Source organism: Tupaia chinensis, unplaced genomic scaffold, assembly GCF_000334495.1.
Source record: "Tupaia chinensis unplaced genomic scaffold, TupChi_1.0 Scaffold145717_1, whole genome shotgun sequence".
NCBI lineage: Eukaryota > Metazoa > Chordata > Mammalia > Scandentia > Tupaiidae > Tupaia > Tupaia belangeri.
In genome coordinates, this window is record NW_006205575.1 from 479,507 (window position 1) to 499,612 (window position 20,106).

Sequence of the window (20,106 nt, forward strand, 5' to 3'; positions counted from 1 at the left end):
TGACCTTTTTTGAAGATTTCAAAACCCTGGGGCCCCATAAATAGGAATACCCTGCCTTCTCTAAATGATTTTTATGGTAGAAGAATAATGTTCTTATGATTTGCTGTATGACTTTTGTTTTCTTCTAGAACCAAGTGGCAAAAGCTATGTCCATTTTTTCTCAAATCATGAATCCAGAAAGTATAACCTGCATGAATTTAAATGTAAGTGACTTCTTTATGGTTTAGAGTAAGACTTGACAAGTAATAAATGTCTATATTTTGGTCTGTGTAAGCCAACTTGATCTCCCAAGGTCTGCTTTCGGTTCCACTGAACAGTTATCTGTTAAGCTCCTCGATGTGTAAGTCACAAGCCCATCGCTATGAGGAGAGGTAACACAGCTGTGGCTTGCAGAAGATAATAGGTGGGAAAGGTAGATGTGCTCAGATAAAGACATGGATAAATGCTGGAGTTCTGAAACGAGGCTAGGAAGACTGTAGGTTTAGAGAGAAGGAGAGGATCAATGAATTTTCTAGTCTGTTTACTGGACCTGCAGAGAAACCTGTGTGCTAATTGCATTCCATCTGGGGTGCCTAACTCATGGTGTCATGGTGATTAATACACTAATGTACTGATAGTGCACAAAATAGTGCTTGGCAAATGGTAAACCTTCAGTACATTTTAACCATTTTCATTCGTATTATGTCACCACTCTGCCACGACCCATCTGCTCCATTATTTAGGCCACATTTGTCAACTTGTTTGGAGTCTTGTAATCTGGGTCAGCAGGAGCTGCACTCATATCACTAAGACATGTAAAACCTTGTTCCCTAAAAGGGAAAAAAATTCTTCAAAGATTCACTTCAGTAGTAAAGTTCATAGCATGTCCTGTTTCTCCCCCTAGTTTATAAGCAGTGAATCACCTAAACCTTCCTGGACCAATGGGGGAAAAAAAGAAAAAAAACATAGTGTCATTCAAGACACAGCAGCTCCTACTCAGCAGCCCCTGTTGAGGCCCTGCTTACATGCTAAGTCCATGTTTTGTGGGCAGTTGCAAGGGAAGTTCTATACTTTTCAAGAGCTTATAGTTTCCTAAAACAGTCCAGAGAGTGAGATAAGGATAACATTTTCGATACAACAGAATTTATAAACACCAATATGACACAAGCTAGGATTATTGATCATAGCCAATGGAGTATTCCAACATGGAGCAAAGGGAAGAAAGGGCCAGCCAGTTAGAGCAAGTGAGAAGACCTTAGGCAGAAGATCATTGTTGAGTCAGGATCAGGGGGAAAACAGGGCTGTAGGATTAGAGGGATGAAGGTGGAGGACCATTCTTTGGTGGGAGGGGATTTTGGTAGAGGCTTCTGTTTTTCTAAAGAAAAAACAAATTGATTAAAAATCAAAAGACAGAAAGTCTCGTAAATTAATGAGGATGGATTTTTTAAAAACAAACATAATTTTAACATGCCAGTGAAAGAAAAATTTGTAATTTCCATGTTGAGGACTGTGGGAGATGAGAGCTTATATTCTGAAAAGATCTGTGGTATCCTTGGTCCAGTCAGCGACGGACGAAATTGAACATGACAGTTGCTCGTTAGAAAGAGATTGAGAAAGAAAACTTTTACTCACTCCGTGTAAAGTGAGTTCTTGTAAAACCATAGTATTTTGCATAAAGCAATAAGTCCTCAAAAAAGCAAAAGCAGAGCAAAATTGTAAAGATATGTTTAAAAATTAAGACATGGTCAAGTCAGTGATCTGGTGATTTAAAAGCTTTACAAAGTTCTTGACTTTCGCCTTTAAATTCATTCCAAAGAAAGACTCAGTTACTAGGAACAATTTGAACTTTTTCTCTGTTACCTACTTATATGAGTAATGGCTGTAATAAATATATAAATTGAGACCTGTGGAGACAACTGTCTGTCTAATAATTGGTGAATTTGTATTCTAGCCTGTTTGTGTAGAAGATAGCTGAATCTGCATTTTTAGCCTTTTCATTGGGAAATTTAATCCTGTCATTCAATGTTACTATTGATATGTGTGGACTTATCCTTTTTTCCAAGTTGTTTTATGTTATCTTACTTGTAATTATCTCCCTTTAGTTTTCCTGCTGTAGTATTCCCTTAAGTATTTTCTGAAGAACTGGTCTAGTTTTGGTGAATTCTTTCAGCATTTGTTTATCTGGGAATGATTTTATTTCTCCTTCCCATTTGAAGGATAATCTTGCTGGGTATAGTTCTCTTGGCCGAAATTGTTTTTCTTTCAGAGTTTTAAATATACTAGGCTGGCAGGTGGCATGGTAGTTAAAGGCACTGGATTTCCATATTACCAACTGTGGTTCAAGTCCTGGACCTAGTGGCTTGCTTTCTTGCTTTCCCTTTCTCTCTCTCTCTGGTCAAATTAAAATTTAATAATAATAATAACAAATGGAATTAAATAAATGAATAAATAATTCTTTAAAAAAATCTTTCTATTCTTTTTTTGCTTGCATTATTTTCAGTTGTGAAGTCAGATGTTGGTCTAATATGGTGACCTTTATAAGCAACTTGGTGTTTCTTGCTTGTCATTTTTAAAATATTGTGCTTGTCTTTGATTTTTTTACCATATGCCTTGGAGAGGATCTTCTTACATTGTATCTATTTTGTGTCCTCTATATTTTCTGGGTTTGTATGTCCACATGCCTCTCTAAATTTAGAAAATTTTCAGTTAATATATTATGAAAGAGATTTTCTATGCCTTTTCCTATCCCTTTACCTTCTGGAATACAAATTATGTGAATATTTAGCTGTTTAATGGTGTCTAGAATTTCCTGTCTGTTGTCCTGATTTTTTTTTTAAGGACTTATTTATTATTTATTTATTTCATTCCATTTGTCATTATTATTTTTTTTTTATTTTGACTAGAGAGAGACAGGAAGAGAGAGAGAAAGGGAAGGTGAGAAAGCAAGCCACCAGGTCTGGGACTCGAACCACATTTAGTCATGTGACTATCTAGTGCTAATGCCTTTAACCACCATGCTACCTGCCACCCCCTGTCCTGATTTTTAATGGTTATTCTTCAATTCTTTTTGGTTGCTTGGTTGGGATCAGAGGTTTCTGACTAAAGAGAGACAGGAAGAGAGAGAGAAAGGGAAGGTGAGAAAGCAAGCCACCAGGTCTGGGACTCGAACCACATTTAGTCATGTGACTATCTAGTGCTAATGCCTTTAACCACCATGCTACCTGCCACCCCCTGTCCTGATTTTTAATGGTTATTCTTCAATTCTTTTTGGTTGCTTGGTTGGGATCAGAGGTTTCATCTCGAAAGTAAGATAATCTTCTGCATGGTCAAATCTGCTGTTAATATTAGGTCATCAGAAAAGTCCTGATCCATTTTTGCATAGAAAGATATGTCATGACCTTATAATTTTGAGGGAGGTTTTTATTTCCTGTATCATATTCTTTATCTCCAGAAATTTTGTCTTATTCTGTTTCAGTGTGTCTATCTCTTTATAGAGTTCCTCCTTCAAGTCATGTAAGGGTTTTCTCTTCTCCTGGAATTGGATGTCTGTTTTCTCTTGTATCTCACTGAGTTTTGTTACACTAAGTATTCAGAATTCTTTTTCTGACATTTCTGTGATTTCTGATGTTTATCCATTGTTGGTGAGGAGTTATTTTGTTCCCTTGAAGGGGAGGTATTTCCTAGTTTTCTCCTATTTCTTGAAGCTCTGCTTTGATTTTTTACTCATCTTGTAATATACTCAATTTTTCCTACATCTATTGGAGTATATTTCTGTAGCTGTGTCCTTGTGCCTTTCCCTCTGGGGTGCCTGAGCTCTTGTGCCAGGTTCCCTCCTCTACTGTGAATGGGAGTATGAAATCCACAGTAGGAGTTTTAGGTTCAGGTTTTCAAAGGAGAGTTTCTCTCCTTTTACTGCTAGAGGGGATGTAGGAAGAGAATTCCTCCAGGGTCTCCTGTCTTCAGGTGATGGCTCCTATTTACCCAAATCTTTCAGCTCCCAGTGGAGGCTGAGCTGGATAAGTAGAATGTAAAGTGGAGGTTGAGCTGGATAAGTAGAATGTAAGGTGGTAGACCACTTCATGTCAGAGCAGCCCTGCCTCCCCACAGCAGGCTGGGCCCGGTTCTCTAATGAGCTCAGGCCTAGCAATTTGGGCCTCCCTGTTGCTCCTGGATGGGTGAGAGTCTGAATGGCATTAAGTATGTGTGAGGTAGAGCTACTACCTTCTATTTTATCATTTTTTTTTACATTTAATTGTACATTTTTGTGGAGCACAATGTGGATTTTCAAAGCATGTGTACAGTGTATGATAATCAAATCAGGATAATACCATATTCATCGTTCTTGACAAAGAACATCCCATTGGATATATATAAATACAAATAAAATTGGCATGTCTGTTTTTTTCACTCAGTTGTGGTATGCTGTTACATATCCCATTTGTTCCGTGTGCCTGCATTCCTGTGTCTGTTAATTGCTTTTTTTCATAATCCTCTATCTACCCTCCTCGTACCACTGTGCAATCTCTGTCTTTTGTCAATTATTACAAAGAACATTTCCCATAGCATTAAGACATTTTAGAAATAACAAAATGCTTTCACGTGTGGGAAAGACGAGCCTGAGGAACCAGAAAGATAGAGACAGTGATAATAACAGAGATCCTTGGGGATGGGGGGAGGGGGAGATTTGGAAGGGAAGAGACTAAATACTAGAAAAATATTCACTAAAAGACTTTTCAGTCTGCAAACAGCATGAGCCTGAGGGGGATAAATGTCAAAGCTGTCAGTTCAGAGCTAGTCTGTGTACACCTGGTAATTGATCCGGAATGAACTGATGCATGTCAGAAGAAAGAGAAGTAAGAGGATTCAGAATTAAATTGATATTACATTCATGGTGAAGCAGAGGATGCATCAGAAGAGATGGGAAATGGCAGCTCTGTAGAAATCCAAGAGGGCTGGGAGCCCCACTTTTCATAGCTGCTGTAGGTAGTGCCTATTTTGAGACTGAAAGCCGGGGGCAGAAACCATAGGTCCATGTATGTGAATTAGCCTGAAAAGCTCACAGGTTGGGAACCAGCAGTTAGTGTAATGGCTATGTCACTGGACTCCCACGTAGTCAACCGCGGTTCACGTCCCGGACCCAGTAGCTTAAAACTCACGCCCGGCGCGTGTGTGTGCGTGCCCAAGATCCTGAGAGGAGAATGGAGGAGAAAGGATTGCGGCGTGACCATCCCCTCTGGAGGGTGATTTCTCACTTTCTGTCTCGCTGTCTCTCTCTGTCTGTCTGGCGAGTGCACGTGCCCTATAGCAAAAATCTCTCAAAAAAACAAACAAACAAACAAAAAAAACCTCATAGGCTAAAAACAGGTCTGGGAGGCCAAGGCTAGCCAAGGTTAAGAGTTCAGAAGTTCAGGTCTTTAAGCCAGAGAAACCAGTAAGGCAAACAGGTTAAGAAGCCTAGTCTTCCAGCATATATTATTCATGTTTTAACTTCTCTGCTTACTACTAGATATGGACACCTCTGTTATCCAAGTATGTTACTGCTTCTGAGAAAGAGAAAGAGAGCATGGCTTGCAGATGTGCTAATTTGACAAGAGGACAGAGGTAGAATTGACTGGGATTCGCAAAAAATTTCTTTCATTAAAGCTATTCAATTGGTTCATAGCATCAGATACAGGAAGAGGTGCTTTATGTGGATCAGAGCGCAAGTAAAATTGGAGGAATTGACAAAGACTGGCAGTAAGAAATTGATGAGTGTGTGCTAGGCAGGGCTTTAGTCAAGTTAGTAGTTCATTTTATATAATGCTGTCAGAATAATGTTTCCCCTTATAGAGGTGGAAAAAAAAAGATAAAAAAGTATATAAATTACCCAAATTCCCACAGCTAATTAAATAGCAGAGTAAGGTTTTAACAAAAATTACTTAGGTTGACCACAAAGCTTAGTTTCCCTACTGTTCCAGACCTACAGGGATGAAAAGGGTCGTGCCTCTTTTATCCAAGACCAAGACCAGGTGACCCTCCAGAGTAACAAAAGGAACATTGGGCTGATGTAAAAAAAAATGTGCATGCAGTCCACTTCCAGGGGTTTTGATTCCTTATCTCTTTCAGTCCTTTTCTGATCTTTCTGAGTTTGTACAAGACTCTAGTAATGATTTCCTTTCTCAAAGGAGAAAGTGCTCTGGTGGAAGTAAAACACACTCCTGCCACAGGAAACTATCCTTACATAGCAGGAGGAGAAATGCAGAGTGTGGGGCCAGTAGGTGGTGTGGTGGTTGAGGCGCTGGACTCCTGCATGGCCACCTGTGGTCTGAGTCCTGGACCTGGCCACTTGCTTTCTCACATTTCCTCTCTGTCTCTCTCTCTCTCTATCTCTGGTCAAATTTATAAAATAATAATGATGACTAAAATAAAACAATTCTTTTAAAAAAAGAAAAGAAATGCAGAGCATGGTGGAAAGAATATGAGGCTCCATGGTGCCCGTGAGCCCAGGCAGCTCCTCTGGAACTGGAAAGGAAAGAGCTGTAAATGTGGTTTGAGCATTATTCAGACAAGGACCACACAGGGAGCCTTGAATTCATCTTGCATGTGAATCATCCACTTCGTGAACATAGTCACAGAATTATCCACTATCCACTGTTAGGAAACTTAGAGATAGCTTTATTGTTTAAAGAATTCTCAGGAAATTCTTCCAGATATCCAATCTCAGTTTCTCATGTAGCAGTATCAGTCTATTTTTTCTTCCTCTGGAACATTGAGAAGGACAGTTGCCATTCTCAAGCTTAGTCATCTTTCAGATTCTGGTTCTGTTATTAGAGCATGTTCTATTTAAAAATTACTTAATGGACCTTAGCTTCTCTAAGTCTGAGTTAGTCACATGGGAGCCTTATAAGTTATTAATTACTAAGTAATGGAAACCTGACAAATAGACTGAGCACCGAGTCTGGTCAATCAGTATTAGCAAAAATAAATGAAGTTTTTTTTTTTCTTTCCTTTTTTTTCTGACCTATTTTAATAATCAATCATAAATAATCAATAATAAATTTTTTGCTGCTGCCAATTGGAATTTGAACTTACCTAATTTACCCTCTAATTTATTTTTTTTTTAATCCAAATTGCTCCTGCTGCAAATATGACCTGATGGACCTGGTATTCTATTTCCTCCGTTAATACTTGCTGTGTACTAACTGCATTACTTAGCACATGATCCCATCATAGCACATGCATGTTGACTCTGCCCCTCCAGTCTGAATTGAAGCCCATCAGTCTCAAAAGAACCATAGTCCCTCTTTAGCAATGCTGCTCAATATCAATGGATTAATTTCTGCTTTCAAATATGTCTGAAAGTAGCAGAGACCAACATAGAATAACCACACTGATTTTACTTGATTTTAATAATTCTTTTGGGAGGGACCAACAGATAGTGTAATAGCTATATCAATGGACTCCCATGTAGTCAATGATGGTTTGAGTCCTGGACCCGGTAGGTGGCTTGAACTCACACTGGGCGTGTGTGCGTGCATGCCCAAGATCCCAAGAGGAGAATGGAGGAGAAGGGATTGCGGTGTGGCCACACCCCTGGGAGGTGATTTCTTGTCTTCTGTCTCTGTCTTTCTGGCAAGCGCATACATCCTATAGCAAAAACCTCTCAAAATAATAATAATAATTATAATAATAATTATTTGGGGAACGGGGCATGTCTCCAAATGGATACCCAATTTGGAATTAAACTTACATCAGAGGGCAGATGACAAGTGGTTAGTTTTGTTGTTTTTATCATTTGTTTCTTAACACAGGTGAATGTGCTGCTCCTTTTAGATTAACCTACAGTTCTAGCTCATATTGGGATGTCTTCTGAGCTGCACAGAAAAGGAGGCAGGACTATTTCTCATAAATCCCTTTGTGGCAGCATCACACCCATAAGTACAGGTTAAAGTATTACATTTGGTTGGGAGGTTTAGACACAAACAAACAAGCACCTAAACCGAATCTACTAATTAGAAGCTTTACTTTTCCTCCATGTAGAAAACATGAGGTAGTGAGATCAGGTCTGGTGTGGCATTCCATAATGTCATCAGGAACTTGGCCTCTTTTGTAGCTTTGTGCTCTGGCATACTAAGCACACTGCTTCCATCCATTACATCCCTGTTCTGAGAAGTTGGGAAATGGGGGCCAGCAGGTGACGTAGGGATTAAGGCGTTGGACTCCCATGTGGTCAACCATGATTTGAGTCCTGGACTCAGCAGCTTGAAACACACTAGGTGCATATGTGTGCATGCCCACAATTCTAAGAAGAAAAGGGAGGAGAAGAGATTACGGTTTGGCCATCCCCCCAGGGGGTGATTTCTCAATTTCTCTGTCTTTCTGTGTGTCTGGCAGGCACACACACCCTTATACCAAAAATCGCTCTAAAAAAAAATAAAAAACAAAAAGAACTTGGGAAATAGAAAAGGATAAAAAGTTGGTCCCTTTTAAAAATGCTGCCCCAAATGTCTCACCCAACAACTTGTACTTAGGTGTTATCGGCCATAACTTAATTCTACAACCACACTTCATTTCAAAGGAACCTGAGAAATACCGTCTTTGAGTTCTGTACATGACAACATCGATTAAAGTTAGGGCATTCTGTTATCAAAAAAGAAGGGAGAATGCATATAAGTTAGCAATAATAGTCTACCACACTGTGATATTCTTCAAATATAACAAACTTAAAGAAATAATAAACAAAAAATGCAAATGTCTATGTGCTCAGGGCTTCTGTTCCCTTTTTCGGTCAAAGGTATCCAGTGACTTGTCATCATTTCCTAAAACCTCAGAAAATCAGAGGGGCAGGAAGTATGGGTTCTGTAAATAATTTACTTACCAAAATTTCCCCTGTTTCTTGCTAATTCAATTTCCCTAGTTTTTGTTTGAAATTTCTAAGATGAAAGCAATGTGTTGCTCCCTGCTTTAGTTTTCTTTAACTGCACCCTGAGACTTTGGAGACTTAGGAGACAAGCCCCTAGCTTTAAAGACTCTCTTTGCCTTTCATCAGTGTCTGTCTTTGTATATGGCCCAGGACCAGTGCATTTTAAGGTAGTGAACATTCTTCTTGAAATCCCTGCTGAATCACAGATAGTTGCTGGAGGCAGGGAAAGAAGTTGGGAAAACTTACGAATTAAAGTTGAAATCTTCTGGTGGCACTCTGTTTCTACATAGGACTGTAGGTGGTTTCTCCTTGAAAATTGCTAAGGAACCCACACTCCACTTCTCATTCTTTATTTGAGGTCAGGTAGGAGCTAGGTACTGAAGATACAGAATTCAATAAGCTAGACTGTCTTTGCCTGGAAGGACAGACCACTGCTGGCCAAATTGGTACTGTTTTTTATTAATAAAGATGTTAAGAACTGTGAAGGATCAGACATTTTAACTGACTTGCAAATTAAGGAGTTAGCCTGCCCTAGTTTCATGGGTGCTGGTGGGGTACACAGAACACCAAGAGATGAAGGACAGTTTCTAACAATGACAGCAATTTCCAGAGCATTAGCAGCATTTCTACATCAGCTCCCTGGACCTCTGTTCCTACGGGCTGATGTGAAGAGGTCTATAGGCCTTTTGCACACTCATGGGCTTGCATTTTAAGAGAGGAACCCTGAAGTTCGGGAACCGAAATCTCTTAGAAGGGGCAGTAAGCATGCCTGCCCTTTGCTCTGGATGAGACTAGTGTGTCTGTCTTCTAAGGCTGTTGTTACGCAGGTGTCCTTGAAAACAGAGTTTCCTATAAAGGCAGGTCCTGCTCACAGAATATGCAGAAATGCAGGAGACCCATGGAGACTTGTCTTCCAGCAAAGGATGTGCTCATGATTTTGCCAGTGTTTTAGAACACTGGATTTAGGTTAGGTTTTTTTTGAATTTAGACCACTGGAGTTATTTCCTTCTGTTATTCAGGACCAAAGATAACCCCTCATCCTGATCAACTATTCAACAAACTTAAAATGTTACAAAATAGGTTGGTGAAGAGACCAGCAGATGGTGTAATGGTTATGTCGCTGGACTCCCACGTAGTCTACCAGGTACAAGTCCTCAGTCTAGCAACTTAAAACTTACCCTGGGTGCATGTGTGTGCCCAAAATTCCAAGAAGAAAATGGAGGAGAGAATAAAATGGAGGAGAAGGGATTGCAGCGTGACCACATCCATGGAGGGGTGGTGATTGCTCACTTTTTGTCTCTCTGGCAAATGCACGCTCTCTATAGCAAAAATTTCTCTGGGGAAAAAAAAAGAAACAAAATAGGCTGGTGAGAGAACATAGCCAGTTCACTATAAAAGGAGTTCCTCTTCCTGAAAAAATACCTTTCACAAGGATCAAGAGCCTTAAAAATGTTTATGCCCTTTGACTTAGAAATTTCTTTTCTAGGAATCAAATCTAAGAAATGTAAGTTTTTTTAAAAAAAATATATACACACTAATCACACTAATTGATATAAGTATAGTTTAAAATGAGATTTTTCTTCCTTTCTTTCTTTCCTTATTTATTTATTTATTTATTTATTTATTGAGAGAATTTTGCTTATAGGGTGCATGCGCTTCTTGCTGAAGGGATAGGGAGAGACAGAGAGAGATAGAAAGTGAGAAATCACACACTCAGGGAGGATGGCCACATTGCAATCCTGCAATCCTGTCTCCTCCATTCTCCTCTTGGGATTTTGGGCACGCATGCACACGTGCCCGGCGTGAGTTTTAAGCCACCAGGTCCAACATTTGAACCATGGCCAACTACGTGGGAGTCCAGCAACATAACCATTATGCCATCTGCCGCTCCTGAGGTTTTCTTTTCTCTAAAATTTATTATGCTATGTGAATGTTCTTTTTAATAATTGACAAAAAGCAGTATCAAATTTTAGGAAAAACATAATATATTTAGAAGCTTTGGATTATCATTCCTAATCTGAAAGTCCAAAATCCAGAATGCTTCTGTCTAAAATGTTTTGAGCACCAACATGACACCGTGAATGGAAAGTTCCACATCTGACCTCATGTGATACCTCATAGGCAAAACACAGGTGTACAACACACACTTTATTCAGCATCTCCCAAAGGAAAAAGATCCTCCAGCCCCCTTACTTAGTGACACCAAACAAACACAGATGTACACATGTATTACTGAGATAGTGACAGCTTTGCTTTCTCATGATTTATGTACACAAACTTTGTTTCATTTGTTGAACATATTATAAAAAATTACATTCATACTATGTGCATAAGGTACGTATGAAACAAAAATGAATTTTGTGTTTAGACTTGGGTACTATCCTCAAGATACCTCATCATATATATACACATATTCCAAAATCTGAAAACATCTAAAATCCAAAATACTTCTGATCCCAAGTATTTTGGATAGGGGATACTCAACCTGTAAGACATCACATTATAAAAAATGTTAAAGTTGATTGGTGAATTCTGAGTTTTTCTCATTTTCTTTAAACCATTTTCCACTTTTCAAATCATAGTAGTGATTGTTGGTAATTAGAAGGGAAAATGTGGGTATTTTTTCCCCTGTGCATTAATTGTACTATCTGGTAGAAAGTAGTTAGCAGTGTCTTTTTGAAAGCACGGTACAGTACCCAGTTTTAAAAGTTTCTTAATATATATGGTGTCAATAGAAGTACCTCATTAAAATTTCAACCAGCCTTCACTCTATGCCTGCAGTAAAACCTTTGTACCTGCAATAACAACAAAGTTAAAAGTACTATTGATATTTGCCCCTAGCCAATTTTATAAGGTTGTTTGACTGTCATATGCTCTGAATCTAGAGGAGGTAAGGAGGGAAACTAAGATTTTTGTTATTGAATACCTCCTGCGTGTTGGTATTTCATTTACTGTTCACAATAACCCAAAATGTGGAAACTGAAGGTATTTTCTGCAATTTATAAATGCAGAAATTGAAATAGATTAAGTACTTGATCCACAGTCATATAGCCGGTAATTGCCTCTGCTGAGAGTTCATCCCGCTTTGCATCAGACTCCAGTATCCATGCACTCTTCATTGTTATACTTAAGTTACTTTTAATTTTTCTTTTTAAAAATTTTGTTTGCCATAGAGCACATATGACCACCAAAAAGAGATGGGGAGGGGGAGTGAGAACGCACCTCCATTGATTGGACATGGTCACATTGTTATCCCTTTTCCTCCATCTCTCTCTCCTTTCATGCATATGGGCTTGGCATGTTTTTCAAGCCTCCAGGTCCAGGACTTGAACTGTTCTCCATGTGGGATCTAGCTCACTTAATCACCAAGTCACAGGCTGCCTGTGATCCCTTAAGTTTTAAAGTTGTGGTATTTTGACTGACTATGCAGGTTTGGGCTGGTGAGTAGGGATGTGCGTGTGTGTGTGTGTGTGTGTGTACATATATATTGGAAGTACTTTTTGAACTTTGCACTATTTATATTGAGTAAGCAATTGGATTAGGAAATGGCATCAAAGCAGGGTGGGTTCCTAAAATGCAGGCTTATCTAACCAGAAACTTTTCTCAACATTGAAATACTGGCTCAGACTCATCTTTGCTAATTTCTTCTTTTGGTTCAGATTCTAATTCATATCCAGTCAAATATGTTGGAAACCTCGATAGAGATACTAGAGGGTGCTGCAGAAGGAAACTTATCAAGGTTTGTGAAAAGACGCAAGTTCTCAGAGGAAGTGGTAAGTGGGCAAGTGCTGCAGAAATCATTTAAAAGTGAATGAACATGGGGACCAGCAGTTAGCGTAATGGATATGCCGCTGGACTCCCACGTAGTCGACCGCGGTTTGTGTCCCGGACCCGGAGGCTTAAAACTCACGCCGGGCACATGTGTAAGCGTGCCCAAGATCCTGAGAGTAGAATGGAGGAGAAGGTATTGCGGCTTGACCATCTCCCCTGGGGGGTGATTTCTCGCTTTCTGTCTCTATGTCTTTGTCTGTCTGGCGAGCACACGCGCCCTATAGCAAAAAAAAAAAAAAAAAAAAAATTCCAAAAGTGGAACAATATCTTTTTTTTTTTTTAAAAAAAGAAAGTGAACGAGCAGTCTTAAATATGGCCACTTTTTTCTTAATTCTGTAGCTGACCTTCTTAAAAAGATCGACAGATATGGTAACTTCTCTGATTTAAGACTTCTGTGTGTGACTTTAAAGATTTTGTTTTTCTCTGACAGAATATATCTTCTGAAACTATAGAAGAAACGTTTCTCTCTTTTTTAAAAATTTTATTTCTTTTGTGAGAAAGAGAAAGACAGAGAGAAAGAGGCCTGAATGGCAAGTTTTTACCATACCTCAATCCATCCCTACTCTCCAAGCCTTCCATTCAGCCAGGATCATGGGCATGGGGATAGGCACACTTGGCATATTTCAGCTTGACCCAAGATCCAAACTGTGGTATCTACGTGCCTCCAGCATCACAGGGCGACATTACAGCTATGCGTTTTTCCTTTACATTATTATTATTCTACCCACACTGTTTTGTGGGTCTCAGCTGTCTTTCTCCTTGATGACAATCTTAAGCCTTTTCTTCTTAAATTTTCAGTACCTTTTGGCCACTTCTCACTCTTATTCAGTGACCTCGCTTTCTACTTGATTGAAAATAATAATAATAATAAAAAAAGCAGAGGTAATCAGAAGAGCATGAGGGCCACATCAACAACCTCCAGCTGCTCTCCCTGTATGCCCACAGTGACTGTCATGCCCCTTTTCAGCCAGTCTCTTTCCCCCTCCACACACTAAAATCCTGCCCCCTCTGATCTGCTCCCTGGCATCAATCCAGAAATTCTCTAATTCTTTTTTGAGCATCATCAGTATGCCCTTCCCCATGGATCATTCCTATCAGCAAACAATAGGGTATAGTGTCTTTAATCTTAAAAAAAAGAAATCTCTTTTACAAATGAAGAGCCATACCATGTGATTAGATATGAAGACTCAACCTCATAAAATGTCAGTCCTTGGACTGTCTCTGTCGTGCAGTGGTTAAATGCTATACGTAGAAAGCCAGATCCCACATGAATGAACCCAGTTCAAATCCTGACTCTCGCATCTTGAAAAACATGCCCTGTGCATATGCGTGCCTGCCCCAAATCCTGATGGAATGGAGAAATGGGGAAGGGATTGTGACATGACCATGTCCCATTGGGCATCAGGGGATGCTTTGTCTGTCTCGCTTTCTCTCTCTTTGGTGAGGGCATCACCCTTTGGCTGTTAAAAAAAAAACTAGAAAACAAAAAAATCAGTTCTTTCCATTTTCATGTGGTAATATAAGTTGTTCCCAACAAAAATAGCAGTGTTTCTGTCAAGTTTAGTTGAAAGAACAGACAAGCAAATATAGCTAGGAAAATCCAGTGAAAGAATAATGTGCCAGGCCTAACAGATATTAAAGCATGGTAAAGCCTTTCTAATGCAAACTATGGTTTAGTTCATGAATAGACCAACTAGTGGTCCAGAATAGAAAATCTAGAGATGGACTCGATTGCATATGCAAATTCATTTTAGGATTAAAGCACGCTCTTAGCTCAATCAGAATGGTAAACTTTTCTAAGAAGTAGTGTAAAGATAAGTAGATAGATAATAAAATTTTATATGTTCTTATACCACAAACCAGGATGAATGCTAAATGGATGAGATATTTAAATTTTTAAAATGAAGCTACACAAGATAGATATAAATGTCAGTGGTTTCTTTTACATTCTAGCAGTGAAAAACTTTTATTTCTAAGACAAAAATCTAAATCAATAAGATAAAAAGATAAATTTAACTACACCAAAAACTTTTAAAACCTTTTAAAGTTACAATATAGAGGAACATACCTAAAATTTTAATTGTATAGACAAAGACTAATTAACCCATATATATGTGTATATATATATATATATATATATATATATAGCTCTTTCTGAAAATTATGAGAAAAGAACCAAAAATCTTGAAGAAAAATGGGTAAGTAAAATGGGCCACATTCACTAAAAGAATTGTAAATAGCATCTAAACATTTGAAAAGAGTCTCAGTCTTGCTCATATTAAGAGAAATGGAAAATAAAATGACCTCGAGATATTTCTCCTAATCTTACTTAAGTAGAAGTCTAAAATTTAACTTACTTAGTTGGAGAGGCTCTGAGCAAACGGACAGTATCACCTTATGCTGTTTAAGTAGAGATTGGTATAATACTTTTGGAGAGGTATTTGTTGATATCTAACAAAATTACAAATGAATCTGCCCTTTGACTCAATCTTTCCACTTCTTGGAATATATTTCAAAGATTCACAGGCAAAAATACAAGCAGGTGTATGTATAATACAAAGGCTATTTGTTATAGGCCGATTTGTAATAGCACGACTAGAAACAACCCTATTCCATCTGTAGAAGACTTGTTGAGCAAACTGGGTACCTCCATACAAAGGCGGCTGTACAAGTCCAAAAGGAACTGAAGAATAACTCAACATATGCTGTTGGTCGCTATATATATAGATCACTTAAATATGTAAAGTGAAAAAGGCAAGATGTAAGTCAGTGAGGTATATATAAAATATACATCAACTGATATATAGCTATATATATATATAGCTCTTTCTGAAAATTATGAGAAAAGAACCAAAAATCTTGAAGAAAAATGGGTAAGTAAAATGGGCCACATTCACTAAAAGAATTGTAAATAGCATCTAAACATTTGAAAAGAGTCTCAGTCTTGCTCATATTAAGAGAAATGGAAAATAAAATGACCTCGAGATATTTCTCCTAATCTTACTTAAGTAGAAGTCTAAAATTTAACTTACTTAGTTGGAGAGGCTCTGAGCAAACGGACAGTATCACCTTATGCTGTTTAAGTAGAGATTGGTATAATACTTTTGGAGAGGTATTTGTTGATATCTAACAAAATTACAAATGAATCTGCCCTTTGACTCAATCTTTCCACTTCTTGGAATATATTTCAAAGATTCACAGGCAAAAATACAAGCAGGTGTATGTATAATACAAAGGCTATTTGTTATAGGCCGATTTGTAATAGCACGACTAGAAACAACCCTATTCCATCTGTAGAAGACTTGTTGAGCAAACTGGGTACCTCCATACAAAGGCGGCTGTACAAGTCCAAAAGGAACTGAAGAATAACTCAACATATGCTGTTGGTCGCTATATATATAGATCACTTAAATATGTAAAGTGAAAAAGGCAAGATGTAAGTCAGTGAGGTATATATAAAATATACATCAACTGATAAAGTTAGATTTCTGAAAAACATAGCAGATGGAAAAAACCAAAGCTTAATCAAAACAATTATATAAGAGTGAGGATAGAGACAGAAGTACAACTTCTCTGAATATATCTTGTTTGTATATTTGACTTTGGAACCAAATGTCTTGTAAAATATAAAGCAGAATTAAAGAGAAAAAAGCAATTCCTAAAAATCAAAAGCAAAAATGAAACGAATGAACTTATGTGTCACACAAGGTTTAAGTACCTCTTAAAAAGAGGAATAGTTTGCAGATCATTTTAAAATAGTAATGTATATATCTCTGGTAGCATGTAACTTAAGGGGAAAAAAAGCTGTAAAGAACAAAAAGCTAACTGGCCCACAACTACAGTTTTGTCGAGAGCATTGATGTTAATTGGTCAGTCCTTAGACCTGGTCCATCATATATCATCACCATCTATATGACAAAAGCATCCAAACATAACACTCATTGAAAACTACTAAAACTACCCACTAGTTCAGTGTATTCCCCTGGTTAGGGTGAGGTTGCCCAGGGAGGTTTTTTGATGATTGAACTATGGAAAATACTGGTTTTGTTAAGAAAGTAGTTTTGCATTCTGATTTCAACATTTTGGTAGAGTTCAATACCATTCATATATTTGTGACTCTGCTATTTAGATCTGTGATATAGACCTCACCTGCATGCCCCATATTTGTATATCCATCATTCTTCATGACATAATTCATTTAAGTGGTTCACAGGTAACTCCATGTCTCATGGAGAGCTCTATGTCTAGATTGTCCTCTCTAAATCTGTTGCTCCCCATGTCCCCATCTCAGTAAATGACAGTACCGCCAATTCACTAAAGTTTCTAACTATGACTCCTTCCTTTCCTTGAGAGCTTCACAACAAGTTCTTTCAGTTTAACCTCCAAAATGTCCTCCACATACATGTGCTTTTCAATCTTTTCTATCCATTTCCCAATCTAAACCACCATCTTTTTTGTCTGTACTACAGTGGAGCCTCCAGATTAGATTAGACACTAATCCTTTAATCCTGAACTATCCAGTTCATTCTTCATATAGCTTTTTAAACCAAAGTCAGATCATGCCCCACTTTAGACACTCTGATGACCTTTATGATCAATTTGTAAAGGGGCCAGGGGGTGGCACAGCAATCACACAGTTGGACCCCCATGGGAAAGGTCCTAGGTTTGCACCTCTGAGCACACGGGATGTGGCCATGCATGCCCATGATTTGGGCCAGAGGAAGCTAAGGGTAGATTTCAATGCAAAGATCTTGTTGGGCGAGTGCATGTTTGTCTCTTTCTCTCATTCTCTCTCAAAGAAGAAATATAGTTTCAAAAGTTACCACGATCTATATATAAAGCCCTATGTAATTTGGCCCTGCCTCCTGCTCTTACTACTTTGAACGAAGTTGATTCCACTGGTATTTGATGACCTTTTTCTGGTATACTTCCTTGTATAGAATATACCATGCAGACCCCCTTTTATAAGCCATGAGGTATGATTTTCAAATGTTAATTCTAAATTATGTGTGTAACTTTGGAATCCCTTATAGTCTGTGTGTTCCAATAACCTAGTTGTCCTCAGCACTTTACATGTACACTAGACATTTTTATGCATGTCTATCTCTGCTGCTGTTGCTTCTTTTAATTTTCAATAAGGTCCATGTAATTGCCAGAGATAGAGATCACCCTTTGGGGGAATGACCACCCCACAAGTCCTTCTCTTCCGTTCTCCTCTTGGGATTTTGGGCATGCACACATATGTCTGGTGTGTTTTTCAAGTTGCCAGGTCCAGGATTTGGACTGTGCAAACACCTTGTAAGATCCAACCACTTCAATCACCACTTACCTGGATGGGCCTATTTCTGCTTTAGAGGATAAAAAGAACATGGAAGAACTCTTGCAGAGATATAATGTCTGTTCTAACTTTTTTCCAGCTGGCCAAAGTGAGGGAAAAAGTGAAGGATATGCCTGCCCTGGTGGCCAGATTCGAAGAGGTCTATGGGAAACTGCACATAAATGGCCAGGTCACCACTCACACTTTGGATGCCCTACTCTGCCACACCCCCAGGGATAGAAAGTCCCACACATTGCTGTTAAACAAGAAGACAGGCAGCCGTCGGACCTTCCAGTCACTCAGCCAATCCCTGTTAGCTGAGTAGTTCTAGTTTCAACCTACTGATAGGTCTGAGGGGCTGGCTTCCGATGAATTTTTGGTTTCCCTAAGAAGTTAGTCATCACACTTCAGTGGATGACTTGGTCTTCTCCCTAAATTCCTGAGTTCATCGAGTTCTGGCTTGCTGATCTGAAAGTTACACTGTACTACTGTGAAGATGTAGATACAAGAAAAGGCAACTCAGCCCTCTTGGAAAGGTGTCCTCAGTGCAAACTGCTGAGCATCCGTGAAGGAACGTGGTCCCAGTCTCCAGTGCAGCTTCCACTACTAGAGAGAAGCCCAATAAGCACCAACAGGAACAAGTTTCATTCTAAGTATGGTCAACTCTGACTGATTTCCCAGACAGTAGTTACTTGTAATCTTTACCCTTACTGAATCCAGAAAATTGAAACCCAATTCCACCATGTTGGGAGTTGACCCAGATGTTTTTCTTGCTCCAACATCATTGTTCTCTGTGGCCTTATACAAGACACCAGGACCCTTGCTTTTCCATCTAGGAAAAAAAAACACCCGTGTGTATTTGCCTATTGATCTGAAATTTTCACTCGAGGCTCTGCAGGATCAAATTTTTTCAAAAATAAGAGAAATAAAGAAGGTTCCTAAGCAAACATCTTGGGATTATCTTTGTCTTATTTTCTCAACAACACAAAAACCCAGAATTTTACTTTCAGAACTGGTAAGTCAACCAAATTTAAATGATTACTGGTTGGGCAAACCATGTGCCTTTCAAAATAAATGCTAAAAAATAAACATTAAAATTAAAAAAAAAATGAAAAACCCACATAGTGCTTAGTTTTCTAAGCATTTCTAAGCATTTCTCATTTCTTAATGATTTTTCTCCCTCTGTTTTTCCAATGCCTTATTTATTGTGAAAATATGTGTTAGAGCTGGTCAAAGTTTCATACTTACGATGGTTTGAAATACAGCATCTGGTGAATGTTAACATACCTGGTCACCCATGTGCAGAAGACACACAGCAGCTCCACTTTAGTTTTGACTTTTGTTTGTGAAGGCCCAGTGAGGCATGAAATACCCAGTAGCTATCTGCCAAGAGTGCTGCAGATTCTTTCTTCAGTGTTTTCTCCAAAACAAGTTATTCCTTGGCAAGAATTATTCATAGAATCAGAAATTTTAGACTAGGAGGAATATTCTGAATCTGCTAATTAATTCTTATCTTTCAGGTTGAGAAAATGACTTGTCCAAATTGGCATAACTAATTTGCAGTGGAGTTGAGATTAAAATACAGATTTCTAGTCTAGTATTTTGTTTACTGTATCACATTATGTATCTTCAGAAGAGAAAAAGGAAAATCCTTTGAGAGAAAACACTAATGGCTTTCTCAGCTTACTGTGTGACTGTGGGCTTGCCTCAACTTCCTCGTTTACTAAACGAGATCCTATTACTAAATAGTAATAGCACCTACCTCATAGGGGCTTGGTGTTAGGATGAGACAAGGCTGAATGTAAAGCAAGTAGACTGTGCCCTGCACTAGTAAGTGTTATATAAACATTGGCTATTATCACCTTAATAGGTAGCTTTCAAAAATGCTTGTACCTAATTGAGGAATTATAAATATATGAGTTCTTCCTTCAAAGTATCAAAATATTTTCTTTTGCTTGTACTTTGTGAAATTTAGCCCTCATTTAATAAAACACAGTTAAAAAACAAACAAACAAATTCTCTGCCTTCATAGAAGCTTAATTTCTTCTGTGTATCTGCTACTTAGCAAAAAGAAGGG

General features: G+C 38.4%; 1 protein-coding gene across 1 annotated transcript in view; it reads left to right on the top strand.

Moving 5' to 3' along the window:
• The window catches only part of PTCD2 (pentatricopeptide repeat domain 2), a gene marked incomplete at its 5' end in the record, with an annotated part of 44,450 nt that extends 25,305 nt beyond the window's left edge, over positions 1–19,145 (top strand). The window contains 3 exons of the mRNA XM_006168344.3: positions 129–203; positions 12,541–12,654; positions 18,130–19,145. Of these exons, the coding sequence (XP_006168406.2) occupies positions 129–203; positions 12,541–12,654; positions 18,130–18,354 (414 nt within the window). The remainder of the gene's footprint in view (positions 1–128; positions 204–12,540; positions 12,655–18,129) is intronic.
• Between the last annotated feature and the right edge of the window lie 961 nt (positions 19,146–20,106).